Source organism: Lissotriton vulgaris, chromosome 3_1 (assembly GCF_964263255.1).
Source record: "Lissotriton vulgaris chromosome 3_1, aLisVul1.2, whole genome shotgun sequence".
Lineage (NCBI taxonomy): Eukaryota > Metazoa > Chordata > Amphibia > Caudata > Salamandridae > Lissotriton > Lissotriton vulgaris.
The window spans coordinates 493,058,961-493,077,615 of NC_141689.1; the positions used below are offsets into that span (position 1 = coordinate 493,058,961).

The window sequence follows — 18,655 nt, forward strand, 5'->3', positions numbered from 1 at the left end:
GAGTGAACCTCTCCCTGACCTTATCTCTTACAGTCCCCAAAATGGGTCAGTAGATGGATTTGTCTATTCAGACACACTCTCTGCCCAACAGCAAGCTGATTGTAGGCAGGCCCTGCAACAGTATGCACAGCTCTTCTCCTTAACTCCTGGACAGACACTGGTTAATCCATGATATGCACACTGGAGACAGCTTGTCTGTCAAAACCAAAATCTATCACCAGTCTTATAAAGTTAAGGAGAGCATCAAGACTGACGTTAGCAAGATGCTGGAGATGGGGGGGCATTGAGCCTTCTGAGTCCCTGGGCCAGCCCAGTGGTCCTAGTCCCCAAACCTCATCCACAGCGTGGAAAGAGAAATTGGGTTTTGTGTGAGCTACAGTACCCCCAATACTTTCACCAAGATAGATGCACACACCATCCCTGGAGCTGGTGAATTGGATAGATAAGTTAGGGGCTGCCAAATTCCTCAGTACCTTTAACTGACTGCAGAGTACTGGCAGATTGGCATGGTCCCTGGAGCAAAAGAAAAGACGGCATTCTCTACACCGGATGGGCACTTCCAGTTTACTCTAATGCCCTTTGGTCTAAAGCATGCCCCTGCCACCTTCAAAAGTTTGGTGAATCAATTCCTTGGTGGGTTGGGAGGCTTTAGGGCAGCTTATTTTGATGGTATTGCTGTGTTTAGCTCCTCCTGGCAGGAAACCTGGTCCACCTGGGGACGGTTTTACATGCCCTGGAAGATGCAGGCATGACTATCAAGGCATCCAAATGCCAGATAGGGCAGGGAACTGTTGTATACTTTGGCCACTTGGTAGGTGGAAGTCAAGTTCAACCACTACAGCCCAAAAACCCAGACAATTCTGGATTGGGAAGCTCCAACAACCCAGACCCACGTCAGGGCATTCATTGGCTTGACTGGGCTACTGGAGGTTTGTGAAGGGGCACAGGTCTATTGAGACACCACCCCCCACACCCCTCCCCCCCCCATCCCCGGATCACAGAACTCACCTCCAACTAGATTCCCAAGAACGTAAGATGGACAGTTAGCTGTTAAAAGGCTTTTGACACCCTAAAAGAGGCAATGTGCTCAGCACCTATTCTCAATGCTCCAGATTAACCCAAGCAGTTCATTGTTCAGAGGGATACCTCTGAGTTAGGGATAGGAGCAGTCCTATCCCAGACCAAAAATTATGGAAGACCAGCCTGTTGCTTTCAGTAGAAGGAGGTTACTCCCTAGGGGACAACGTTTGAGTGCCATTGAGAGGGAAGCCTTTGCTGTGGTCTGGTCCCTGAAGAAGCTGAGACCATACCGGTTTGATACTCACTTCACAGTTCAAACTTACCACAGACCTCTCAGATGGCTAATGCAAAGCAAAGGTGAAAACCCAAACCTTTGTAGGTGGTCCATTTCCCTAAAGGAAATGGGACTTTACATTGGAACATAGACCTGGGACTACCCATGCCAATGCAGTTTGCCTTTCTGGGGGTTTTTCCACTTGGACAATGAAGACTCTTTTGGGAAAGGTTAGTCTCATCCTCTTTATGGGAAGGTTGGGTGGGGGGGGGGGCAGGGTGGGGGGGGTTAAGAAATTACCCTTTCACATGGTTATCACCCACTTTGTGCATGATACTTGATGTACTTTGACTTGATGTGCCCTAGGTCCCTGCTAATCAGGTTCCCAGGGTCTGTGTTCTTCCCCAAAACTGTACCTTTGTAACCACAATTGGCAAAAAGGTACCATGGATACCAAGGGCACCGGGACCAGGGAAAGTCTCTAATAGCTGCATCACCTATTGTGCGACCCTTAGAGGCCCTGCACCTTGACACGCATACACTGCCATTGCAGGCTGTGTGTTTTGGTGCAGAGAAAAGTGAAGTCGACATGGCACACATCCCTATATGCCATGCCTGCAACCCACTACCTGTGGCCTAGGTAAGCTACCCAACATTTGCTACCATCGGACAGGGTTCTGGACCCCCTTAGTAGAGGGCCTCCGCTTTCTGGGACCAGAAACCAAGCCCATCTTGGGCAGAAGTGTTGTGTGTCCCTGCCCCAGGAAGGGCTGGGTCCACGAACGAAGTAGCATCAGAGGCCTGCTGCATTTGGTAGTTGACCCTGCTTTTTGCTGCCCCCAGCAACTGGCTCCCTCCAGTTCTGACCCCCACTCTGGGCAGGAGAATCGGCAGGAAACCTAAGTGAGGAAGAGAGGTGTGCCCACCTCTGCCAACCTCACCCCTCATCTGGTTGAGGAAAAGTGAAGCTCACATCTCAGTCCCCTCCATCTTGAAGATCAGGGGACCAAGCCAAGTAAAGAGAGGCTCATGCCCCCTTCCACTGGAGAATGGCATTATAGCGAGTGTACTCTCCCCAAAGCAGAGATCCATTGGTCCAGCTCTGCACCCTCCTAAAACACCCCTAAATTTAGTATTTAGGGATGACCCTGAACCTTGCCTTCTCAGATTTAAGGAAGAAAGAAGAAGGACAGAAGAGCCGTGCTGACCCAGGAAGAACAGTACACCAACTGCTTTGGCCCTAGCCCTATAGGCCAGTCCCGGCTCAGACCTCCTCTCACAAAAACGGCAGCATGTCCAGCAGCCAGCAGCCATCCAGAACCCGGAGGACCTGAACTGCCCTCATCTAGAAGACTGTCTCCCGTGAGCACTGGATTTGCTCAACCAAAAATATTCCAACACAGACCCCGGATCCAGATAGATTTGCGGTTCTGCACAACTCTGCAACCGACGCCCCCGGCCCGAGTTAGAGTGGCCCACCTCCCCTGAGGACGTCTTTCCAGTGATCCTGACTTGGGTTTCATCGATCAGTGATCTGCCTTGACCTTCCATCCAACACCTGCAGCCTCAACCTGAGGGACTCCCCCAACCCGAGGTGGTGAGGAAACCAGACGCCTAAAGACACCCCTGCACCCGACACCAAAGGCCTTGGGTGGACCAACAGACTGTGTCCAGGCATCCCCCAAGAACCCAACTTACCGATCCTGCTGGTGGTGGTCACCCTCAGGAAGCCCCAATGACAGAGCCCGCAGCATCACTTCCGAACCGGAGATCTCCATTGGAATCCACCGGGCTCCCGACTTCTTCTTGGCACGCTGCATCCAGCCGACTCCATGCCGCTGATGGTGCAGCTCTTGTGCAGATTGTTGGCCCCTTCAGTGTTGATCTCATCTCTGAGTGTTGCTCCTACAATCCAGTGGCCTGCTCAAAAGCAGCCCTTGGCCCACAGACCCCTAGCCTCATTGGCTAACATTGGTCCCGTGCCCTTTGAGTCCGGCCGCCCCAGTGCTGCTGGAGGTGAGATTTGAGTGTGGAGCTGAACCTTGGTTCTAAACCCAAAAAGTGATTCTTGTGGATCTTTTAGTTACCTGCAAACCGATAACCTACTTTTCTCCCATAGGAACACATGCTATGGCTGTTACTCTAAAAATGTTCAGTGTCAACCTGTTTTGTATCAAACAAAAGTAACTGTGCTTAAAACGTAAAATTGTCTTACTCACCTTTGTATTGTAGGACCCATGGTGTCATATCTAGGCATATTACCCAGAGTGGTCAATGTAACTAAAAAGTAACGCAAAAGTAATCCAGTAATTTCAATGCATTTTGAACTGTTTTGAAAGTAAATACAAACCTATAACTATTCCAATTCCATCCGCAATTGCATCTCTCCGTTCGGCCTTGCATTTGAAAGTGTATTTTACCTACCTGTGCTAAGTTCTGCTTAGTTCTAGATATAAAACGCTAGTATACCTTTTTATAATTACCCCTAATTGGTCTGGATTCTGTCTCGGAGTGTGTGCCATCAGTCTTGAATGAGTTAACACAATAAATGCTTAACACGCCTTCCTGATAAGCCTCACTGATCGACCACACTACCACAACTAGAGCTGTTCGATATTATCTAATGTTGCCTCTGCTATACCTCTGGGGATGCACAGAACTCTGTGCACACTATACCTTACTTTGGGGTATAGTATACACAGACTCCGCTTCCTACGAGTGCCCATTGGCCCTACTTGCTACTCCTCAAAAAAGCCTCCTAATTTTAGTATTTTAGGGGCTCCCCCAGGTCTGAACCTCAGATCTGCAACAACCTAAGAAGAAATAAGACACCCTGCATCATAAGCCGGAAGACAACTGCCTGGGCCCCAGCCCTACCAGTCTTTCTCCAGCTTCGTCGACCCTCCGACATGTCTTGTAACAACAACCTCCAAAACCCCTGGGAGGACTGTTGCCTTCAATAAAGACTCCAATCTCCTGAGAACAGCGGATCTGTTCATAAGAAATCATAAAAAACTCCAGATCCCAGCGGATCCGCATCCCCAGCTCACTCAGTACCAAACGCCCACTGCCTGAGTCTGAGTGGCTCACCTGTGCAGTGAAGTCTCCCAAGCAACCCAGACCTCTCCTGCCCTCCATGACAGCGCATGCAGTGTGAATCCAGAGGCTCCCCCGACTGGCTCCAGTAAGAAGATTCTGATGTCCAAAGGCACCCCTGCCTTCGAAGCCCCTGGGCCTTGGTGAGCTGAACCTACAGTGCCCCTACAACCCCCTACATCCCAACTTACCTCTGATGTTGTTGGTCTTCCTCCTGCAATCTCTGGTGCCATGCCTGCAGCCTCTTTGCCGTCAAGAAAATGCCTATTGAAAAGCATTGGATGCCCGAAGTCTAATTTGCAACTTGCAACCTGCACCCAGCCACCCATGCGATTGAAGGAGTATGTTTGATGCTGCTTTGTGGCCCCCGTGCTTAACCTAACCTCCAAAGCCTGGCCCCTGCAACCAATTTACCTACCTGCAAGCAGTGTGGCTCCAGGCATCCCCGGTCTCCATTGAAAAGCATTGGGTCAAACTCTAAGTTCAAGTTCAAGTTCGGGCATTTGTATAGCGCACTACTCACCCAGAGGGTCTCAAGGCGCTAGGGGAAGGGGTTCATTATTTGTCGAATAGCCAGGTCCCTAGATTACTTGGTTGTCACTTTTGTTCTGGAGAAGGGGTCCTTAGAGTGGCACAAGATATGCTGCAGCTCTTAGGGACGCTCTTTAGTACCTATGCCCAAGGTACCAATTACTAGGGAATTACAGAGGTGTTAAAAGCCTAGTCACTTGCAGATCAAGTGACCACTTGTCTTGATTTGAAGAAAGAACACTGGCACTGGGGACCTGGTTAGCAGGCACCCAGTTCACTTCAGTCAAAGTTGCATCAATGGCCAGGCAGAAAGTAGGTTTTGGAGCACTACTACAACGAAATCCTAGTTTCCTACACTAAGTAGCAGGGGCACCACTTACTAAGGGTTTACAGGGGGTGGTAAAGGTATTGCCAATTGGGGGAATTGTACAGTTCGAGTAAAGAGATCGGGGAGCAGTGCACATCTGCCCAAAAAATTGCATCAGATACCAGGCATAAAGCGGGGGTGACTGTGTCAAAAAGGGGCAACTTTCCTACCCGCACCCTGCATGAGAATGAGGCTGACCTTTCCCAAGAGAATCGTCATTGTCTAAGAGGAAAAACCTGAAAAGTCCATCTGCATTGGCGTGTCAGTCCGAGGTATGTGCTCCACTGTAAAGTCCATATCCTGTAGGGAGATGGACCACCTCTACAGTTTGGGGTTTTCACCTTGCATTTGCATCAGTCATCTGAGAGGCCTGTGGTCAGTTTGAACAAGTAAAGTATGGCCTCAACTGTTTCAGGGACCAAACCATAGCAAAGGTTTCCCTCTCAATGGTACTTCAACGCCACTCTTGGGAGTAACCTTCTGCTAATTATAAGTCTTTGCAAAAGAAACTATTGATGGACGGAATGCTGGACAATGCAAACATTCTCCCCCAGTCACAAGGATCAGGGTTAAATCAATAATACTTTTGCTCACCACACCACCCCAGTTTGGACCCAGCCATATGCAAATCAGTCTTGACCCGGTTCCTTGTGGGAACAGTCCAGCCCGACCTGCCAAGCCAGGTCCTCCCTGGACCAGAAACGAGCATCCTGGGACCGGTTTCAGGGCATCACCATTCATCAGCCAGGCTAGCTGAAACCAGTGGTGTAGAGAGTATGGGATCCACGTCTGGGCTTACCCTTCCCACTTAGGGCGACATATGCAAAAGAAACAACTGATGGACGGAATGCTGGAGAATGCAAACATTCACCCCCAGTCACAAGGATCTGGGATAAATCCATTATTCTTTTGCTCACCACACCACCCCAGTTTGGACCCAGTCATATGCAAATGATAAGCCTAAGGCTACTCGACCACACTACCACATAAAGAGCACCTTGGGATTGTTAAAGTCCCAGTACACTCATAAGGGATAACTGGACTCTATACAACAATAAACATCTTTTTGGTCTATTAATTGAAGTGCCAGCTTCCTAAAACTTTCCCTTGATGGATGTTGGAAAGCTTACAATGCCAGGCAGATCGCACGGAGCTCCAGCAGGCGGATGTGGAGTCCGAATTCTGTGGGAAAGCAGCATCTTCTGATCTCCTCTTCTCCCAGATGGTCACCCCATCCCAGGTGTGAGGCACCTGACACTCCTGTGAGATCTGGTGGGGAAGGAAGAGGGATCGGTCTCTGACCAAATCACGGTTCGTGAGTCACCACTGTAGATCTTTCCCAGTTCCCTCCGAGAATTAGACCAGGTCCGAGAGATTTCTCTGATGCTGCACCCACTGGAACTTCAGGCCCCACTGCAAAGTCTGCATATGCCAACAGGCATGTGTCACCAGCAAGATGCAGGCTGCCATAAGGCCCAGCAGCATCCGAGTCAGACTCACTGAAACCCAGGATAGAGGATGAAACATTGGAATCAATCAATCCGGATTTGTAAAGCGCAACTTATCATGCTGGGTGGTATCCAGGCGCTGAGGATGGGCAAATTAGTCGAACAGTCAAGTCTTGAGTGCCCTACTAAAGTCGGAGTGGGTGTTGGCGACCTGGAGGTGGAGGTACTGGTCGTTCTAGGATATGGCAGTGAGGCAGGAGAAGAATCGCCCCTCTCCTCAGGTCTGACGGATGCTTGGGAAGTGTGAGAGGGCTAGGTGGGCTGAGCGGAGTTGTCTGGTGGAAGGTCAGTCGGTGGTTAACGTAGGCGTGTCCTATGTTGTGGAGGGCCTTAAACTTGTGGCATCTCTTCTCCATATGGAGCCAGTGGAGGTCCTTGAGGTTATGCTTGACCATTTTGTGAGATCTAGGACGAGTCCAGCAGCAGTGTTTTGGATGTTCTGGAGGCGTTTCAGTGGTTGGGTTGTGATTCGGGCATGGAGTGTGCTACTGTTATCTAGTCGGCTGGTGATAAGGGCATGTGGTACCGTTTTCCTGGTGCTGGGTGGGATCCCCTGAAGATCTTGCGGAGCATTCCGAGGATGTGGAAGCTTGAGGAGATTACAGGGGTGTCTTCACTGAGAGAGAGGATGGGTTGTGTGTCCTCAGCGTATGAGTTGATGTGGAGTCTGTGACTGCGTACAATTGTGGCCAGCAGGGTCATGTAAATATTGAAGAGGGTGGGGCTGAGCAAGGAGCCTTGGGGGACGCCACAGATAGTGTTTGGGGATCGGAGGGGAAGGGTGTCTGAATTTCGTGGATCCGTCACTCAGGGGATAAGGCCAAATCTGCACTGTGTTCAGAACAGCTCCAATGAAAGGGAGCGCCTGAGAGGGAGTCAGGTGTGACTTTGGCACGTTGATAGTGAACCCCAGCGAGTGCAGAAGGTTTGCAATAGACTGGAGGTGAAGACTAACGCCTGGTGCAAGCCGCATTCAGCAGCCACTCTCTTGAGATAGGGGAATACTGCCACCCTGATCTCCGCAGATGAGCTGCAACCACTGCCGTCACCTTGGTGAACAGCGAGGGGCACTGGTAAGGCCAAAGGGGGGGGGGTAGTCTGGAAGGGAATGGAGTAGCACTTTCGGACAACCAGTACAACCCACCTGTCCAATGTTATGGACTGCCAGTGGGGCAGGTCATGGTGAATCCTTCAACCAACTGGGTGCCCATGGTGGTAAAGGAGCAGACTAGATACGTTTAGAGACTGTTGCAGTTAGAGGAGTGGCAGACTGAACAGACCCCATGCCACCTGACCCATGAGGCCTCTGGGTACCGCACCCTCAGCCATGCAGAGGCTGGGAAGCATGCGAAACCCGCGGCTGGGCGGGAATCTGTATGGCTGGAAGTCCCTTCCACAGTCCTGAATAGAGATAAAGGCAGATTGAGGCGGAAGTGGGGCAGCAAAGAGGCCTAAATAGCTAGATGTAGCACGAGAATTCTTAGAGTGCTTGAGTGCTGAATCTGCCTGGTCTCCGAAAAGATGAGTGCTATTGAAGGGCATGTGCACGGAAGCTTTGACATCCCCTGAAAAGCCAGTTATCCTCAGCCAGAGGTGGCGCCTAAGGGCCATTGTCATGGAAACCGCTCTGCCATGCAAGTCGGTTGTGTCAAATCTGAATCAAATTGGGAACTTTGCAGCTCCTCTCCAGTCAGTGACAGCTTGGGACAGTACAGTACAGGTCTGCTCCGGGACCTGTGGCATCACTTGCGCAACTGTGGGAAGGCAGGATGAGGAATATGGGAAGGCAGGAAAGGAATATGAAAATAGGCATCCTGAATGTCCAATGCTACCATCCAGTCTCCTAGAACCAGGGCAAACAAGACCTGACCCAACGTGAGTACTTGCATTTTGACTTCTTGAGAAAGATTGAGGGTCTGGAAATAGAGGATAGGACGCAGGTTCTTGTGCTTTTTGAGAGCCAGAAAGTAGCTGGAATAACATCCACAACCTAATTCTGGCACCGGAACCCTCTCTATGGCTCCCTTGGTCAAGAGAGCTGCAACCTCCTCATTGAGGAGCTACAGTTAACCTCCCTAAACGGGTTATGAGATGATGGCATGAGGGCATGAGGGCGACGGGTAGTCTGGAAGGGAAGGGAGTAGCGCTTTTGGACAATCTGTAAAACACACCTGTCCAATGTTATGGACTGCCAGTGGGGCATGGAAACCGCTCTGCCTTGCAAGTCAGTTGTGTCAAGTCTGCATTGAATTGTGAACTTTGCAGCTCCTCTCCCATCAGTAACAGCTTGGGACAGTACAGTCCAGGTCTGCTACGGGACCTGTGGCAGCACTTGCGCAACTGTATCCCACAACGTGTGAGATTACAAGTCCCAAAGGCATGCAGTGTTCACGGACCGCAATGCCAGGCTGGTGGAAGAAAACATCTTTCAAAATTAGTCCAGCCTCTTGGAATCCCTATCTGGGTGAGCAGTAGGTAAAGGGCCTTGGTAGGGGGCATCTTGGACCACCAATCTATCAGGGTGTCAGGGGTAGGGTGTTGTGTGGGTAGGTTTGGGCCCCCAGGAGCAGGGCTATGGCATTGGGCTATTGTCCTATTCACGGAAGCCCTGGTGTTTTGGCTTTGGACCAGCTCCCCAAAAAGATGACAGTTGGTGGAGACTCCCGGTTTCAGCACCTCTGCCAAGAGATTAGTCTCGACTGCCACTGAGGGTAGCTGCAGGTCAAGAACATCAGCGGCCCTCCCCACCACCACTGGGTAGGAAGCTCCCACACCCGTAGCAACAATATGGTGAGAGCAGATCAGCATCTGGGGAAGCATCCAGGCTGCTGGCCTTACCCAGGTCCTCACACCAGTCCATACTCTGTTCTTCCTCATTGGACTGACATTCTAAAGGGTCCAATGACCCTCTCAGCCTTCCCAGAGCCTAAGCCCAAGAAAATAAGCCTTAGGCTTCGATCTAGAAGGCAAGGCTCCTGCCGGAGTCTGGCGACACCCATCCTGCTCAGTGTAAGAGTTGGGGATGACAATGGGGACAGTGGCGCCGAGGGACTCAGGGTCTATCGGTATCGGGCCGGGGAAGGTCAACATGGCACGATCTGTGCAGATCCACCAACGGATCCTTGGGTGTCTCCCTGGAGCCTGGGCAGGAGTCGCCGGCGTGGAACCAGAAGGGCCCAGCTTGATGTCTGAAGGCACATTGGTGTTGTCAGGCTGCCCAAATAGGAGGCGCATGGCCTCATAACTCCTTCAGTTGAGTGGGGGTCGCTCCAGCCTTTGGAAATTCGAGGAAACGCGAAGTCGGCGCATGTTCCAGGGAACGAGGCCGACGGATGAGAAGACTAAGTGCGCTTTGACTTCATTGTCTTTTTCTTGTGCCTCTGACCAGAGTGTCCCAAGGACTTAGAAGGAACAAAGAGGATTTTGGGCCCTGAGACTATACCGGGACCTACCCCTCGAGCTGGACCTCCATTTCCACGTACCGGGCCACTACCAGATTCAGGGGCCACTACCAGATTCAGGGACCACTCTCTCAAAGGCTTCGGGCCTCAACACACCAGGAGGCAAGGCCTCAAAACAGTTGACAAAATGCCAAAAAAGGCCCGTCAAAAAACGACAGATGGGTAGCTCTTCTCCGGATCGGCATTGGCCAGCTTGAAAGGAATCAACTCCAGCACACCTGAGTGGCGCCTATATACATACTGCGACGTCACTTCTGGCGCCAACAACGATCAACACCACCTACAGGCATGCAGGGTTACTGCTCAATAAAAATCATCTGAATACAGTCTGTCGCCTGGAGAAATTAATAGTAAGAAATCTGCAGCTAGAAGTCTCTATCACATACTGTTTTCAGCCATAGTGTTCCATATCGCAAAAGATAAATGCGAACATGCATTCCAAACCATTATACACATTGATTACTAAAATGTCTTTTTAAAAACTAGCAAGTAAAACTTACTGTGCGCATAAGTCCGTAGAAGAAACGTGTTCCTTATTCCCACAACATTGTTAACATTCAAGTCAAACTCCACACCACTAAAATAAAAAATATTTAATTAGCTTTAGTATGTAGGATACACAACTCAATTCATTAAGGAATGCTTGAGTAAGTTATTTAAAAAGAGTTGAAACAGAAGTATTAGGAGAACAGAGAAGAAGACATTCATTAATAATTATCTATAATGAAGAGTTTCTATAAGCAATGCAGGAAAATAAATGAAAATGTGAAAGGTCTGATAAGTAAATGTTACTTACTTGTAATCCTAGCACTGCCTTGTAGGTTTCCTGACATTTAAAAACTGATCGCCTTCACACGAGATCCATAAGTACTTACTTCAAGGCCAAAAACTCCTTTAAAAATAAAATAAGTGGATGAGGCAAGCCAGTCAGAAAGACAGCTGTGACTCCAATAAACTCTTGGTCTTTTGTCAGGTGGGGTACAAGTGCAGGAGCTTCAATAACCACCGCGCAATCCTAGGTCCTCTACTCTGTGGTAATCTAAAGATCTCCCTAGACAACAATAAGAGATGGAAGTGGGCAACAATCAAATTAATATTCCTGCACTCCGTGCCTTGTAGGACAGGGGCTAAGATGACGCAGATACTGATGTAGCCCTTTGTGGTTCCATAAAAACAGACATTAAGAGGTGTAAGTCAGGCAGCAACAACAATACGACCAAGCAAACACTGACCAGGACATGGGAAACATACTCACAAAAATGTTGTGAACTGACTTTTTAATGTGCTGGATTCAAAGAACAAAAAAAGCAAGAAGAAAAACAATTCTCTGTCTGGCAGAGAGTGGCCTGGCCTAAAGTGGAACAAGAATAACAAGATTAAAATGAAAACACTTCAGCAACATAGCACATTAGCTGTGAAATGCACAATAAATTCAGCAATGAATAACAGGAAACATTATGACATTTGCTGATTAAGTGGAAGTACTGAAAATAAGAGGTCGAGCACAAATCTGGGTCTTTTAGTCCTCTCTTGGGAGAATATTGAGTGTCAGACCACCAAGAGTGACATGCATTTAGATAACCCGTGAAGGCTGTGGAAGCGGTAGGTGCTAATTTGTTTTTTTATTTCACAGAGTTTTTTATTGAGAGAGTTTGGTATTGATATGAGCAGAACAAATAATAGCAGATAAAGACCATGGTACACGTACATAATAAACCGAGAGGCGGTGAAGTAACATAATATGGAGTAAACATAACATGCGGGGGGAAAAATATACCAGGTAAATAAAGAAAATGACAATCAAGCATCAAGTCCGTACAACACGAAGGCATATGTCAGCGGGCAGATCGGTCATATAGCACAGCAGGGTGAATCACAGCCATCAAATGACATATTGAGAAATTGCTTGCCACAACAATGTTTTAGGTGCCTCACGGAGGTTTGAAGAGATCAAAGTGAGCGTCAAGTGAGACCCATATTTTCCTGTGTTGTGGGCGCCAGGGGTGAGAGGCAAGTGCAATGGTATCGGCACCCCTGAGATTAGAAACCCAGTTGAGCCAATGGGGGAAGGAGGCTTTGGCTGTATTTTTCCAGTTGGACGTTATGACTTTAACCGCCGCCGTCAGTAAAAGATCAAGTAGGGCTTTGTCATTTTCATTTAAAGTGACAGCTTTGGAAGAACCCATAACTAGAGTAGCAAATTCTCTCGGGAGAGAAACGTGCAGGGCTTTGTTAACAAAGTCAAATATCCTGTCCCAGTATGTGGCAACCCGGGGGCATTTAAATATTAGATGTTCAAGGTCTCCTCCCGCTTCCAAACAGTTCCAGCAGGAGTCATTGTCTTTGATGTTGTGCAGAAAAAGTCTCCTGGGGGTCCAAAAGGCTTTGTGTAGGAGCCAGAATTTAGTTTGGGATAGAGTTGGGCTAATTTTGTGTCTTGTGGTCGATTCCCAAATTCTGGCCCACTCGTTATCAGATGTGGGAGTGGAGGAGTATGATTCCCAATAGGATTGTAATGCAGAGACCAGGTTAGATGTCTGTGGTTTGATCATTTTGTACATTCTGGAAACCTGGTGGCCAAGTCTATTAAGGGTGGATAAAAGGCCAGGGAGTGAGGGGGATGTGTTGCCCAAGTTTGCTTTGGTTAGGGCCACCTTAACTTGTAGGAAATAGTAGAAGTCAATGTTCTCGAGTTGAAATCTATCCTGTAATTCCTTGAATGTGAGTGGTGTTTGGCCCTCGTAGAGGTGGTGAGGGAAGTGTATTCCCTTCCTGATCCAAGAAGGATTATACAGCGGTTTACCTTTGTATGTTATAGTGTTATTTCGCCATAGGGATTCCCACTTTGAATTGCGAAATTGATGGGGTAGAGATTTACTTATATGGAGGAGGGAATTCTTAGTGTTTTTAAATATGATGCTAGAGTCGATATCGGGACGCACTTTGATGGTAAGGAGGGAGGAGGGGTCAAGGCCTTGCACTAGGGATTTTTCGATGTGTAGCCACACAGGTGTGTAATCAGGCTGTGGAGTGAGCCAGATCGCACCTTGCCTGGCCAGGAAGGCGGTCTGGTAGATTCTAAAGTCGGCCAGATTGACGCCACCCAAGGATTTATCTAGTCGTAGCTTTTTCATGCTGATCCTGGCTTTTTTCCCCTGCCAGAGGAAGGAGGTGATTACCTTATCCAGTTTTGAGTGGAAATCGTTAGAGAGCGTTAGGGGAAGCATCGAGCTCAGGTAATTGACCAATGGGGAGATCATCATTTTTATCGTCTCTATCCGACCCCACCATGTAATGAATCGCGGCGACCAACCATCCAAGATTCTTTTAATTTTCGCTAGTGTGGTTGATTCATTGTGCTTGAGTGTACTTAGTATGTTGTCAGTGAATTCTATTCCTAGGTACTTGATGACATCCGGTTGCCAGGCTAGACCTGAATTTCCAAGGACCTCTTTGGTAGTATGTACATTAAGGGGTTTAACTTCGGATTTGTCCTTGTTTAACTTATAGCCGGACAAAGCCGAGTACTTACTGATGGAAGACATAAGCCCCTTAATTGATAGGGTTGGGTGTTCTGTGGCTATTAAGATGTCGTCGGCATATGCCGCTAGTTTTATCTGAGTGTTTCCGAATGTGACACCTGCGATGTCCTCATTTTTCTTGATGTCGGTGAGTAGTGGCTCAAGAGCCAGCAGAAATAGAGCCGGTGAAAGTGGGCAACCCTGTCTAGTTCCTTGGAATAGGCGGAACGGGTCAGAGAGTGTTCCATTAATAGATATACGGGCAGAGGGGGCGGAGTATAAGGCCATCACCATTTTAATGAAAGAATTACCCAGATTGAATGCGCTCATACAATGCTGAAGAAATGGCCATGAGACTTTGTCGAATGCTTTCTCAGCATCTAGGGTTATTGCAACCATCGGCATTTTGCAGTTTTTCGCTTTTTCAAGTATGTGGCATAGGAGTCTGGTGTTGTCGTTTGACATCCTGTGTTTCAAAAATCCTACTTGTGATGGACTTATCAATTTGGGCAGTACGGCGTTTAGTCTAGTTGCTAAGATCTTGGCATAGATCTTACAGTCAATATTTATGAGTGAAATGGGGCGGTAATTTTTTGTCTGGAGGGGATCTTTCCCTTCCTTGGGTATAACAATTATTGTGGCTTCACTCATCGAGGGAGAGATACTCCCACTGGAGGCGGTGGAGTTGAACACGGTTTGGAGTGTCGGGGAGAGTTGGTTGTCAAAGGCTTTGTAGAAAGAGGCAGAAAAGCCATCAGGGCCCGGGGCTTTGTTGCCTTTGAGTGTTTTTATGGCCGTCGAGATTTCTGTGATGCTGATGGGTGACCCTAGATTTAATTCGTCTATCTCTGAGAGTCTGGGGAGGTCTAGGGTCTTTAGGTAATCTATGCATGACTGTGGGTCCAGGGGCTTATCATTCTTGTATAATTCTTCGTAAAATTGCTTAAAGGTATCAAGAATCTTGGACTGGCTGGTGTGCGTGTTATTAGCGGGATCCTTTATAGAGGATATGGTTGTTAATTTCTGCTTGTGTTTAAGGTAGGAGGCCAACAGCTTCCCGGCTCTGTTTCCCTCACACAGCTTCAAGGCTTTGAAGCGGTTGATCCACACGCCTGCTCTCTTGCTCACAATGGAATTATACTCGTATTTCTTTTTTATGAGTTGGTCAAGGGGTTTGGAGTCTTGAGGATTGGTTTTGTGTAAGGATTCTAGTGATCTGATCTCCTGCTCCAGTTGCTCTAGTTCTTTGTTTATCGCTTTGTTGGCTCTGGTTCTTATATTAATAATAACTCCACGGATCGTGGCTTTGAGCGCGTCCCAGAGGATGTTTGGATCTGTGTCAGGGACATTATTTAAGAGTAAGTACTCTTCAATGGCTTTAGTAATCTGTAGTTTGTCGTCCGGGTTGGTTAGTGTTTCATCGTTGAAACGCCATCTTCTGGGCGGTCTGATTGAGCGGGAGCCTGCAAGTTTGGTGTGGATACATGCATGATCGGAGATCAGTTTAGGGGCGATGTCGGTTTCCTCGATTAGGTGTGCAAATGTAGAAGATATTAGGATAAAGTCAATACGCGAGTAGGAGTTGTGGGGAGTGGAGTAAAAGGTGAAGTCTCTCCCATCAGGGTTTTGGAGACGCCATGAGTCTTTAAGGCAGTACCTTTCGCATAGCCGCAGGAGTGCCTCATGTGAGCGTGATGGGTGAAAAGCGCATTTGGACTGCCGGTCTAGTAGGGGGTCTAGAGGAAGATTAAAATCGCCTCCCACAATGAGAAGGTCGTCCTGAGGGATATGCTCCATCGAGCGGGAAACGGAGTCCCAAAACCCGGGGTCGTCTGAGTTAGGGCCGTAAATGTTCACAACGTGAATTGGGTCATCTTCCCTGCGTAGATGGGCCACCAGAACCCTTCCCTCCGTATCATGAGTGTGTGAAACTAGTGTTATGTTCGACTTCTTTGATATCAGGGTAATTAGACCTCCTTTCTTGTGCGGTGCAGGGGATGACAGTATATGGGAAGACCAATGGACGTTTAAGAAACGTGTGTCCTCTTCCGATAGTTTAGTTTCCTGTAGGAGGATAATATCCCCCTTAGTTTTGGCGATGTAGTCGAACACTTTCCTCCTTTTTACAGGGTGGTTAAGACCCTTAACATTTAACGAAACTATGTTGAGGTCATCCGCTAATGATTTAGTGTTAGACATTAGTGGGCAAGGTTATCGCTAAGTGGTGATCTGGTGGGGGGCAGAAGAATGAGACAAACATCCCCGTGGGAGCCTGTGTGCTAATACAATACCAAGTGGACAGAGCTAGCGAAGTGGCTAGGGGTATAACTAGCGTCCTTGTGTTGTAGCTGAATGTGTTGTAGCTGAATGGAACAGACAGAAAAAGGGACAAAAAATAACACAAAAAGATATACAATGCTATAAGGTACCAACAATTATTATCTGCTGAAAACTCTCTCTTTTTCCCAATCCCCATGCAAGCCCTCCCAATCCCCCCTCCCCCCCTCCCCCCCCAATACGTACGTAGGGAGTACGACGACAGTACCTAGCTAGGCAAAACAGGAGTTATTAAACATTAGCAATCGATATTCATTAGTTCCAATGTTAAACTTAAGAGGATTTAGATGTCCAGACTGTGTGGCAGCGGGTAACATTTACTGCAGCAATAATACGAGCGTAATGGTAGTGTTTGTGCGCAATAATATGCTGTGTTAAACCAGGAGTGACTGTCTGCAACGTGCAGACGAAAGCAGTAAGAAGGTTAGAACCAGCTAAACGTTGCGTTAAGAAAACTTGAATCGTTAAATTGGATTGAACTCCCTGTAGTAAGGGCAATATATGTGCACAGAAACATATAATAGCAATAATGACAAACTAGTAGCGACTATTTGCGTCGTGCAATAGAGTCTAAGTGTGAGAGTAGAACTTGCCCGACATTATGCAAGCAATCACCAATCCTGTTGCAAACCAAAGGAGATCATAAAACGTCACTATCGAGTGGGCGGACTAGCAAACAACTAGAGAAGGCAACTATTACCAAACTATTACAAAACTGCAAGTACACAATAGTGCGACCTGGAAAGGATAGAGATCCGATAGACCTGTTCTTTGTCATGACAGTCACGTGGTCTTCCTTTTGTTGGAAGGGCCATTCGATTGGTCCATTTCCTGAGGTGGGCCATTTTGCAGGTAGTTTTCCAGATCTTTCGGGTCCGTGAAGAATTTTGTGCGGCCGTTTATTGTGATTTTGAACTTGGCTGGCCCTGCAAAGGAGTAGGGTATGTTCTTGGATCTAAGCTTGGCGCGGATTTCCAGAAACCCCTTGCGAACCTCCACTGTGTCCTTGGAGTAGTCCTGTGTAAAGATGATCCTCTGACCTTCCCAAACGATGGAGTGCTGTTTCCTTGCGTATTGTAGGATCAGATCGACATGCTGATATCGGAGTGGTTTGCATATCATTGGTCTGGGGCCCTTCTCGCGGTTAGTAGTGAATGTGGGGATTCTATGCGCACGGTCTAGCTCCAGACCATGTGGGAAAGCAATGCCGGTAATCATGGGGATCCATGCTTCCAGGAAAGTCACGCAAGAGTCTGCATCTTTTTCTGCGTTTTCGGGTATGCCAAAAATTCTAATGTTCCCTCGCCTGTTGCGGTCTTCCAACTCAGCATGTTGGCGTCTGAGGGTGTTAGTGGTGTCTTCAAGGCGCTGTATTCTAGCAGCTGATTGACGTGCGAGGTCCTCCACGTCGCTGATGCGCTGTTCCGCTGTGTTCAGCCCGGATTTTAGGTCATTCATATCAGCTCTGATGGCCGTTAGCTCAAGCTGCATAGCGTCAGTATTCGCCTTAGTGGATTTGGAGATAACAGTGAGGTCTCCTAATTTTTTCAAAATCATTTCCATCGTGGCTGCCATGTCTGGTTTGCCCTTAATGGGAGAGTCAGAAATTTGTGGCTCTGGTTTCACCTTCTTAGAATTTGTCTTTTCCTCTCTGCCTGCCATTCTGGACGTGGGGTGCGAGAAGAGATGTGATTACCAGTTAGCTAGCTAGCGACGATGGTGGGATCAGACAGGGAGTTGCCAAACAGGTTAGGGCTGTTGAGACTCTCAAGGTTGGCTCCACGCGGTGATTCTCCCAGAGCCAGGCGAGCCTAGTGCAGGCTAGATAATTGGCGTTGTTAGTGTAGTTGCGCTGTGTTGTCTCCTGATCCAAGGCTTCCTTGTGAGGCTGGTAATATTAGGAGATTAGCTGAGTCAGCTTATAGGGAGAGCAGAGCTAGGTGCCGGTTAGTGAGATGATGGTTAGGGGCACGATGCCAAAGTGCTTTAGAAAAGTGACCTAGAAAATGCGACCCCCCAAGGATCGAGGAAAACCACACAGAAAGCAGACAGGAGGTCTTCTGTCTGAAGGTAGAGGAGAACCGCTTCACTTTACAGGCTCCCACATGTTGAATTGCTGGTTTTCGGAGCAGGTAGGAGTCGGAGCATTTTTTCGATGGCGGCCGCCATCTTTAGGTCAGGCGAGAAGGGCAGAGAGTGTCAGCACAGCGCTGTGAGAGCGTGTTAGCTCTCGCTTCTTACCGGCATAGGTGGAAAACCGGGGAGCAGCTGACATCCTCGGCTGTGTCGAACTCGTCCAGGTGTTGCTGGTTACCAGAGACCAGGGAGGTCGTCAGGCATCTCCGACGTGACGGAGCGGCGCCATTTTCGAGAAATCGGCGCTGGCGCGCGATCGTCCCAAAAGATTGCTGAACTCCTCGTCAGAAGCCTCGAGAGGAGAGATCAAGGCACCGGAGGGCTCAGCAGGGTGTGAGGCATCAGGAACACCGCTTTTGCTGCTGGAAAGGACAGCGGGTCAGCAGGAAACCGATGGAGTCGTT

General features: G+C 48.4%; 1 protein-coding gene across 1 annotated transcript in view; it reads right to left on the reverse strand.

Moving 5' to 3' along the window:
• Positions 1 to 18,655, reverse strand: part of TENT2 (terminal nucleotidyltransferase 2) — a 569,767-nt gene that overhangs the window by 244,990 nt on the left and 306,122 nt on the right. Inside the window, exon 8 of the mRNA XM_086960733.1 lies at positions 10,758 to 10,834. Within this exon, the coding sequence (XP_086816859.1) occupies positions 10,758 to 10,834 (77 nt within the window). The remainder of the gene's footprint in view (positions 1 to 10,757; positions 10,835 to 18,655) is intronic.